An 11,038-nucleotide genomic window follows, 5' to 3' on the forward strand; every position below is an offset into this window, starting at 1 on the left:
ACATTGGTGAATGCCACAAATTCTCCTAAATCACTCGTACGCACAACTTAAGAACAAATCTGTGCGTACGAACGGTTCTTGCATGAGGCCCAATGAGCTTCCGCCTGCTACAGTATCAGCTGCTGCTCTGCTGCGCGCTCATCTTCATCATTGGCGCAGAAGCTGACTTTACATTAGAATCAGCTGCTGCTCTGCTGTGCATTCTTCTTCATCATCAGAGCAGTTAACCGACTTTACATTAGCAAGATGGATTTATGGCTGAACGAATGTCCACGTCTTTTTTTTTTTGTCATCTCTGTGAGTAACAATACTTTAAAGAACAAGTTTTTTTCTCCCGACAATTGAGTGTGGAAAAACTACAGTTGTTAAAGCTTCTCTCTGCGCGACGTGCAGCGAGAGGAGAGGAAGAGATTATGATCCTGCGACACGACGTAACTTTTCTACAGCGGGAGGGGGATATTTTGAGGATTTATCCTCTCTATACGTGTTTTAAAACGCTAGAATTTCTTTATTATATTTCGAACTTCTCCTGCTCAGTTGTCTCTGCACTCGCAGCCCTGTTGACACAGGTGCAATGACGATATGACGGTAAAGCGTAAATTTCTACCATAGGCCAACTTCGTACCATTTCTACCGTCTACCGCATATACTGCGCAGCCCTACCTGCTGCCATACATTACTCAGAGCTTAAAGTTCTCTGTCACCATGACGGTTTTCCGTCACTTTGAACGTGGCCAGGACGCACTCTGTGAGTCATTCAAATTCAGATTCGTTTATTAATGACAAGTTGGTGGAGTCAGATTGACTGTTCACTGACGAACATTTGTTTGCTCCATATTAAAGCAAAGAAGAATTTCCTTTTAACGTTTACCTCCTCATCCTCACCAGGAGAACAGCACCATGTTCTCCAGGTGAACATGTTTCAAATGTTGTAGTTTATCATAAATATACAACTTTCATTTTTCACTGCTTGTTTATATATAGAACCACTGTCATAGGGCTGCTCTGTGATAAATGTAATTCAATAAATGATCAAATATGTAGATTAAATGGTATTAAATGATTACACGAGCTTGAACAATTTAAATGACTGTTAAAAAATAGTTATTTAAAAAAACTAATCGTTCTAACTAATAAAAAATGTATTTTCAAGTTATTTTGTTGTGGGCAACAGACAGATATTTGCTATAATTTTTAAATAATAAAAATAAAAAATAAATCTGTCCATCCATCATTAGTGTTCTAACCAGTTCCAAACATCCATGTGCCAGTTTTCCATAATAAAATCTGACAAAACTGACAAAAGTTATATTCTTTATGTCACCATTGTTTGGCACAGAATTAGTTTATTCTGAAGGTTGCATGATGTCATGTCAGTTTGTTATGAGTGGACCTGTCATTAAATCAGGCAAAGAAATGCCTCCTAAATTCGCTGTTGGTGTTTTTTATTTATTTATTTATTTATTTATTTGCTTTAACCCATGTTTACTGTTTTAGGTAGTTTTCTAATGTCAAAAGGTTTTAGATTGTTTTGCACAATTTGTTGTTCATACCACAAAGACACATTTTCAATGTAAAAAAGAAAAAGCTGACATCACAATGTAACAACGTAATTTTATGATTTTGTGTAACTTTTTAAAAAGTTCGAATGCGTAATCTTAGTTTGTGTCAAAGTTTTTCAACTAAAAGCACGCTGCATGTTCTCACAAGGGTTTTCTCAGGTTACTCTGGTTTCCTCCCACAGACCAACAACCTGTACAATAGGTTGCCTTCAGGCCCCCTTGTAAAATAGATAGATCTGTAAGGTTAATAGAATGAGGATGAACATTGACTATTACTAAACATTTGGCTCATATCTGTAAATTTGATCAAGTTAGGCTATGTTCACACTGTAGTCAAATGAGACCCAAATCCTTTGTTTTTATTTTTTTTTCGTGACAGTCTTAACAGGACATGCCCGATTTTGTTTTTAAATCTCTCCTAGGTCGTTTTCAGTTGTGGGACTTAATTTGATACATATCTGATGTTTTTCAAAGCGACCTCAGACTGAACGGTCATTTCATCCAACATTTACACCCCAATAAATTGCTTCAATTATTAATTAATAATTACATATTGAGGTGTTTACTACTGACTTTTAAAACCACTATACATTGTATAAGTCTTTTATTAAGTGAACAGTAATATATTTCTATAATGTGGTTATCTCTGGCTTAATTGATGATTTTATGTGCAGACTGAGTTGTGTGGGGCTCTTGATCAGGGTCTGACAGACTCAGGAGACTTTTAGTTTGATACATGTCTGACTTAAAAACAACACATAAATAAGAACTGTGATGAACCATTAGAGTGAGGAGTGATGTATGACATCCTAATTCCATGTAGAGACAGCTTGCCCCTTTAACATATGTCAGGAGGTGGAGTCAGGATGTGAAGAAGGCTGTTACTTGAAGGGTGTTTCCGGGTTTTTAGGTACTGCTTGGCTGATACCTGTTGAAGGTACATTAAAAGCTAAACAGTCCTGCTGTGTCCGAATGTTTTTGTATGGCTCACTCAAACATTCACGTTATTATTATCATCTGGTATCAGATCAGAACAGGTAAAGGGTAATGAACACTGCTAATATTTTAACAAAACCTTGTGATGTTTTAATCTTCTAACTCCACACGTCTTCATTTACAGAACAAAAGTCCAGTTGTTTTGTTTTTGTTCTTTAAATTCGTCATGTCTGAGAATGTGCAGTATCATATGATACTAACATTAGTGTCACACTGTATCGACTGCAGTGTGATGGGATCGATACTTCAGCTAGTTTTTACTTTCAGCACCTCGCTCTGGTTCCAAAAAATAACAGTGCTGCAACAGATGAGCTGTGAAAAGAATAGATTAAGTGCAGCGGAGACCCATGTAGTATAAGTCCAGGGTTAGACTAATTATCACAAATAAATAAACCCATAAAATAAATATACACCCAATGTGCACACACCTATCTGTGTACACCTACTCAAATACATACACTCACATGAATCACATAAATACCATTAACATGTCTGAAAATGGGTTGGAAGAAGTAAAACTTATTTAATCTTACTTTAATCCTACTAATTCACCATTTCATATGGTTTTCAGTCTTATCAGTTTGTGATGAAAAACAAAACAAATAAAAAATATACACATGTAAAATAATACATAAGGTAATCCAGTATTATTCTAATACTAAATTTTGAGTTATATATTCACATCCAGAAACAATCACATCCAACTACACACTAACACTTTTACACACATTTACACTTGGATACCCAGCATCTCTCCATGCACCCATATCATCCCACACCAAAACCACCCCAGTCCAGTGTCCCCCACCACCCACCTAGCACCCCAAAATGCCTGTACAAGAGCTATATAATTTCAACCCATACATTTATAAAAATCAGAACACAACACAGAGGGACCAAAAGTAAAAATGAAAATAAAATAAAAAAACAATAAAATTTAAAATAATAAGAAAAACAAAAGAAACAAAAAATAATTAAATACATAAAAATGAATGCAGGAGATCTGACCACCACTCCAATATACCTAATTAATCCACATACATACCCCCAAATATAGTACACAGTCATACTCATATGTATACAGTCCCATATACAGCATTGAGACACACATTTTAAGTTTACCTCAGATTATCATCCCTGTACTTGTCAAAAATCATTAGTCTGAGCCTTTTCTTAAACAAACTCATGTTTGGACATTGCTTCAGTTCTTGTTTGAGTTTATTCCAGACCCTTACACCACTGACTGAGGTGCACATTCTTTTCATAGTTGTTTGAACACTCCTGGTTATAAAATTAAGGTTTCCCCTGACATCGTAACCCCCCACTCTATCCATAAAAAAGTTTCATGTTGTATGTTAAGTTGTATGTTATCTGATAGTTGTTTGTTCTTAGCTTTATACATCACTTGAGCTGTTTTAAATTCAACCATGTCTAAGAGTTTTAACAAGCAGAATTTGGTGAATAACACAGTAGTGTGATCCTGGAAGCCTACCTTATGAAAATAAATCACATTGTTTTTTGTTTTTCATTTGTCTATGACACTGTTTAGTCAAATATGCACGTTAGGTTACGTAGTTGCTTTCATTAAACCACCTTCTATTGTCTTTCAAAGTTCTTATTGTACTAAGCTTCAACTATTTAATAAGCTGTGTGTTGCTCTTTCTCCTCAGGCACAAACAATGCTCGCTTGGCGGCCATGCTGCGACAGCTGGCTCAGTATCACGCCAAAGACCCCAACAACCTCTTCATGGTCCGACTGGCACAGGTGGGTGGCTGAACAAAATCCAGGCTACGTCGAACTTGAGTGCTCCTTTTTTGGAAAAGTGTTAGCATGTCCAAATGCTTATTGACTCTTTGTTGCTTGTGCCTTGGCAGGGTCTGACTCACCTGGGCAAAGGCACTCTCACACTTTGTCCCTACCATAGCGACAGGCAGCTGATGAGTCAGGTCGCTGTGGCTGGGCTGCTCACAGTGCTCGTTTCTTTCCTTGACGTCAAGAACAGTGAGTTTATTTTCCTCCTGCTCCTCCGCACACTTTCATTGCCGCGCCGTCGTTGGAAAGTTACATCAATCCGAGGTGTGCTCATTTTCCCCGGTGTTCTCTGTGTGTATTGCAGTAATCCTGGGCAAATCTCACTACATTCTGTACAGTCTGGTAGCAGCCATGCAGCCACGGATGTTGGTCACGTTCGACGAGGAGCTCCGACCGCTGCCTGTGTCTGTTAGAGTCGGACAGGTAAAGCACGGGACCATTAGTCGGAGAACTGTCAAGATTTTGAAGTCTCTTTTTCCTTCATGACATGACATACAAACTGTCATTTTGACACTTGAATCCTGCAGAGCGGGCTATTTTAGGAGGTGTGAAGAACATGGAACTCTATAAATTACAAGAACACAATATTCCTTTACTGCAATTAAAGTAATGGTAGTAGAAGATTGTTTTTATAAATTATGAAGTATTTATGACAGGCAGAACACGGTTATAATAGTTTTGGATTTTTCATTATAGTTTAGTTTTATTTCGTTGTGACTTTTTTCTTTTAATTTAGTTAGTTTTAATTAGTTTTTACAGTGGATTTGCTAGTTTTTATTAGTTATTGTATTTTTAATGCTTAGTTTTAGTTTAGCTTTTATTAGTTCTAGCATTAGTTTTTTTTATTTTTTGAACAAACGTATTTGCCAATGCATCCTCAAGCTTGTGATGTTCCTGTGAGTTAATTAACCAGCAGCTATTTGGTCACTAGTTAAAGCAGACATTATAACGACACCTTCCTAAAATAATTGCGTAACTCAATTTTGCCAACTAAAGACTTGGGTGATTATTTTAGGACGATGACAATATTTGTCTCCAACCCGGTGCTATCTGTTGATTGTTTTTCACAGGAGCTACTGAGAGAAGCTAGCGTGTCAAGATAGTCGTAGTTAGCCATCTTGTGTGAGCTTGATTCATGCAGTTGTTTTCTTTGTGAAGTATTCCACCTGTTTTATCACCTGTTTTCACCACAAAACACTTGCTTTTAATTTTCTCACAGTCAAATTCAAAGAAATTCCAAAGTGGACGTTGTTGCTTTCTCCCAACTTCTGTTGTTGTCATTTAGCAGACGATGCTGAAGCAGCAGATTGTAAACAAGTGTTGTTGCCCGCAGCTAATGTGAAACTACTCGATTTGAAATAAATTAAATAAAATGATCCACTTGGCTCGAAATAAATTGACAAACATTAAAACTAAGGATATTCTATCTATAATTTTAGTTATCTGATTTATTATTTACAAATAAATGGCAAAGAGTCAATGGCTTCCAGAGGCAATACTAAAAAATGTAAAACTGAGTCAATATTATATTTTGAAAATGTCTCATCAAGCTCAGAGAAGCTCTTGAGGTGTTGGTCAACATTTAAAGCAGTGATTTTTAGATGTTTCCCTGATTTGACACACCTGGTTTGAATGAATGGGTGATTAATCTTCTGAAGACCTGCTGAATAGCAGGGAAACAAGTAAAACATGCTGGATACTTGAGGACCAGGGTTTAGAACCACTGGTCTAGGGCTGCAACTAATGATTATTTTAATAATCGATTAATCTGTCGATTATTATTTTTTTGATTAATCGGCCAAATCATTAAAATGCCTAATGAATGGTAAATGGACTGTACTTATATAGCGCTTCCCAACCAGGACACTCAAAGCTCTTCACACTACAATCTGTGTCCTCATTTATCCATTCACACAGCACTCTACCAGATCTCCTACAAAGCTAACATGTACAATCATCTATGGAGACTAATCTGTGTCAGTCACATTCATACACTGATGGGACACACATCAGAGGCATTAGTGGAGAAGTATCTTGCCCAAGGACCCAACAACTGAGACAGCTGGATGGGGGATCGAACCAGCGACCTTCCGGTTATAGGACGACTCCCCTAACCACTCTGCCACAGCCACCCCTTATATATGAGTAGATATAAAATAATTTCATTCCTGTATAAATTAGGGATGCAAGTTATTGATTAATTGATTAGTCTGAAGTTGATTTATCTTATAGATTGACCAACAATTAATTGATAAGCAGCCATTTTCTTAAACCAGAGTTTTCTCTTGAATCAAGGTCTTTTCATAACATGAAGGATTTTGTTTTATAATGTCCTGAATTAAAAAACAGAAGCACATCATAAATATTTTAACAATTTATTTTGCCAGTTGTATTAAATACTGACTGAAAAAAACATATTTCTCATACATGAAACAACAGAAATTAAAAGGTAGCTGAATGAGGGAAATAGATTAAAAGAATAATATGATTTTTAGATGTAAAATTTATTAATTTATTATAATTAGAATTTATTTACATTTGACATTTATCATTTTTCCCTAATTCTTTACTTTTTTCTTCCTTGTTGTTTCTGCCTGACTGAAACAGTGTTCTGACCCAGTAAGCGGTTCAGCCCACCCCCCTCCTCCCCTCTCCCCAACTGAGGCAGACCTGCTGCTCGCGTCTTTTTATTTTTTAATTCATTTGTCCTGAACCTTTTTGCTGCTCAACAAATAACTTTGAGCCTCAGTCAGAAAAAACTGGAAGGTTTTTATACTTTTGGCCCGAGAGGAGGAAACAAATAATGGATTTAGCCCCCCCGCACGCATTTCTTCTACACAACTTGGCTCGCATCAAATCAGACAGTCTTTTAAAAAACGTTTATTGTGGCATATACTTTTTATCATAACTTCGGAGCTACTTGGCCTAACAACACAATTTAAAAACTGTTTTAAAGTTCGAAGTCTCTACTTTTCACTCGAGGGTCTCAAAGAGGGTGGATCTTTACAGGTAGAGTTTTTTTTTTCTTCCTAAACTTTATTTAGGTCAGCCAGCATTGACAATGCTCTGTGGGTGACGTAAACGGCTCCGCGACGTGGCGAGGGACGCATAATTCGCGCGATACAACAAATCGATAATGAAATTCGTTGCTAATGCTTTTAATAATCGATTTTTATCGATTCGTTGTTGCAGCCCTACACTGGTCTAGTGGTATCTGTTTGATCATGATAGTGTTAGTGACGCTGCACAGCCAGGAATAACTGAAGTAGAGCCATGACAGAGGTCTGGTCGTTTTATTTACGGTATCAAAAAATAACAACAAGTGTGTTTGTGCGTATAATTTGTGTGATTGTGTAATATCAATAAATATTGGTTATCGGCCATAGCAATAATTCTATCGGATATTGGCTGAAATTTTCATGTTGGTGCATCCCTAATTTCACAGCAGTTTGCACAAACACTATTTTGTGATGTTTATTTTTTCCATTGAATTCTATTTATTTAAAAGCACTAATAGCATCTGCGTCTGTACTGTAGCACTTACAGTGCAGCATGCTGTCACTTATAAAAATCTCCTTCGTATATGACGACCCATGACCTATTACTGTCAAATGTTTTGTATTGCCAGAGTTCCAATGTAAGCTCAGCATTGGTTTTACAGCACCTGGCATTCCCAGATGGTCTTCCATCCAAGTACTAATCAAGCCAAACCCTGCTTGGCCCTGTCACTCTATAACGTTTTAGACAACTTATGCCAACTTATGAAAATTTTAAAGACATTTATGTTGAAGATGGAATTTAAAAAAAATCAAATGGAAGTCGTGGAAGGCGTGTACATACTGCAATGCTAACACATTTATCAAATAGATAGCTTTTATTCGTAATTTAGACATAAAAATTTCATAAGTTGTCAAAGGTATCAAATAGTGTAAATAGCCAAAAGGTCAAATAGTGTGACAGGGCCTTTAGCTTCTGAGATCAGACGAGATCTGGTGTGTTCAGGGTGGTATTTCTGTTACTCAGTGTATAATAAATAGTATTTCTGCCTAAAAACAGTTATATCCTAAATATGTGGTGGTAAAAAGGTTTAAATAACAGATTTTGTATGAATTGCTGAGAAATACTAAAGATCTGAGTTGTTTTTAAGACAGAAGTTTTCTTTTGAAGTGTAGGGTTTGTTTGAACAAGCCATCATTTGCTCGTCAGCACAGTCTGAGTGGACCCACTCCCAAAGAGGATTTTACCATCAGTTTTACATACATGTGGTTATTATCGCAGAAATGTTGTGAAATTACACCAGAATTATCTCAGGCATTGCTAGAAGTGCTCCAGCTAGCTGCTGTTCCTGCAGTTTGCTCTTTTTAAACCTTTAGTTTTATGTAAGTAATGGATGCAGTCCAGTGTAATGTAATGTTGTAATGTTTGTATGTTGTGTTCACAGGCGGTGGATGTTGTGGGCCAGGCAGGTAAGCCGAAGGCCATCACAGGTTTCCAGACTCACACCACACCAGTGTTGCTGGCTCATGGAGAGAGGGCAGAGCTGGCTACAGAGGAGTACCTCCCCGTCACACCCATCCTGGAGGGCTTTGTTATTCTCCGTAAAAACCCCAACTATGAAACTTAGACTGCACCTAGTCTCACATGCTTTTTCTTGTTTGGAAGAGTTGCCCTCCAAGGCCATTACAGTTTTGTTTGGTTGTTTGTTGCATAGCTGAAAAACAAAAGAACAGACAGGTCTATCATCTGCAGTCTTTGGTCCAGTTCCAGCAGTCATTAAAGATCGATGGATTGTGTGTGGTTGATTAGTAAACCAGGACTTGATTCTTTTTCACATTACTGGTTTCTGTGATTCTCAACTTCTGATCCATCTCTCTCACCTGGACAGACCATGTGACTAAATGGGACCTGACGCCACTATCCTGTAAATCTTTCAGTTATAAGTTAGTGAATAACTAGTTTATTCTGTAAAAGTAAACCAAATGTCTTTCCCCAAACTTACATCCATGGTCCTCTTTTTGTAGCTAAAGCATTTAAAAGTATGTATGTTTTTTCTTTTTTCTTTTTTTTTTTTTTTGTTGTTACAGTGCAGAAGGTTGAATCAAAAATAAAAACAGATCAATCTGTTGCAAGTTTGATGTACATTTGTAAAGACTCGTCATTTTCTATTTCCAAATCTATTTTAAATCAACCAGTCATGGAGCAAGACAAAAAAATACATTTAAACAGGACATTGAACCTTTTCACATGAAGACAACTTCTGTGATTAAATAGAAAGTATCAAAAACCTGGAACCTAAACTAGTAAGAGAAAAGAAAGGTTTTGCTCAAAGAGAGAACACCAGATTGAATTTATTTATCAATCTTTATAAGATTATTTATTCATACTCATTAAGCAGAGCTCAACAGAGGCGATCTAAATCTGTTAATTAGTTTATTTTAACAAAACTCACCATTAATAAATGGACTGAACTTATAGGGCACTTTATCAAGTCCCTCCAGGCCCTAAAGCGCTTAACACATTCACACACTGATGATGGTAAACTGCATTGAAGCCACAGCTGCCCTGGGGCACACTAACAGAGGTGGGGCTGCCATGGACCGGCGCCACCGGACCCTCCAGTAGGCAAGGCAGGTGAAGTGTCTTGCTCAAGGACACAACGACTGAAGGGGCTGGGCTGGATTGAACCGGCGACCTTCCGGTTCCAGGATGACTGCCCTAACCACTCCACCACAGCCGCCCCAATAAGAGACCAAATTCGCATTTTAAGACTTTAATACACAATTTAACTTTCATACTAGGCTACTGTTATTGTTATTAAATCAAAATAAATTAAACAAAAGATGATTAGATGGGATTGCCTCTTTCTGGTGATTTTTCTGGTGGGTCCCTTCAATTAGCAGCTGGTTTATTTGTATTTGTTCATGCAGAGCATACCTGAAACAGGTTTAATGCCTGCAACTGTGATGGATGCTGGTTCTTGGGAGATTTCTGGGTTCAGCTCTTAGATACTGTCCTGGGTCATTGTGGGCCTGTGTGATGTCTCCTCCTCCAGCATTCTTCACCAGCGTTGCTCAGTTTCAACTCTGGTTGGATTTACTCATTTAATTCCCCTGCCACTGAAAATACACTTTGGGTGGTGTGGTAGGGAATATTCTCCTCCGGTGAGAAGCCAGAGCTTCCCTACATTGTTTGACAACCAATAGACTTGCAGATAGTTCAGGGATTTTTGTGGAAAGGGCATTTTGTCATTGCACCTTCTTATTGCTCTCACAGCTGGCTACTAGATTGCCAGGCCAAAAAAAAAAAGTCTACACTTGGATTCAAGGTCTAGGATTTTGGGTTGCTGCAGGTGGTCAGGTCTAGGTTCAAGCAACAGTTTGTGTTCAAAGAATGAGGTCAGCTGACTACCTGAATACAGTTGCTGGTCATAAAATTAGAATATCATGAAAAAGTAGATTTATTTCAGTAATTCCATTTAAAAAGTGAAACTTGTATATTATATTCATACATTACATACAAACTCATATATTTCAAATGTTTATTTCGTTTAATTTTGATGATTACAAATGACAACTGTTGTGGAATACTTATTATGTATCACCTGGACACTGTCCACTTGTTCCTGTGCCTGTTCCTGTTCCTGAAGATATGAACACTTGTTCATATC

General features: G+C 37.4%; 1 protein-coding gene across 1 annotated transcript in view; it reads left to right on the forward strand.

Moving 5' to 3' along the window:
- psmd2 (proteasome 26S subunit ubiquitin receptor, non-ATPase 2) overlaps positions 1-9,510 on the forward strand; it is a 45,666-nt gene extending 36,156 nt beyond the window's left edge. Inside the window, exons 18-21 of the mRNA XM_014026427.1 lie at positions 4,229-4,323; positions 4,434-4,560; positions 4,676-4,794; positions 8,813-9,510. Of these exons, the coding sequence (XP_013881881.1) occupies positions 4,229-4,323; positions 4,434-4,560; positions 4,676-4,794; positions 8,813-8,995 (524 nt within the window). The 3' untranslated portion in view covers positions 8,996-9,510. The remainder of the gene's footprint in view (positions 1-4,228; positions 4,324-4,433; positions 4,561-4,675; positions 4,795-8,812) is intronic.
- Positions 9,511-11,038: the final 1,528 nt, after the last annotated feature.

This window comes from Austrofundulus limnaeus, unplaced genomic scaffold (assembly GCF_001266775.1).
Source record: "Austrofundulus limnaeus strain Quisiro unplaced genomic scaffold, Austrofundulus_limnaeus-1.0 Scaffold553, whole genome shotgun sequence".
NCBI lineage: Eukaryota > Metazoa > Chordata > Actinopteri > Cyprinodontiformes > Rivulidae > Austrofundulus > Austrofundulus limnaeus.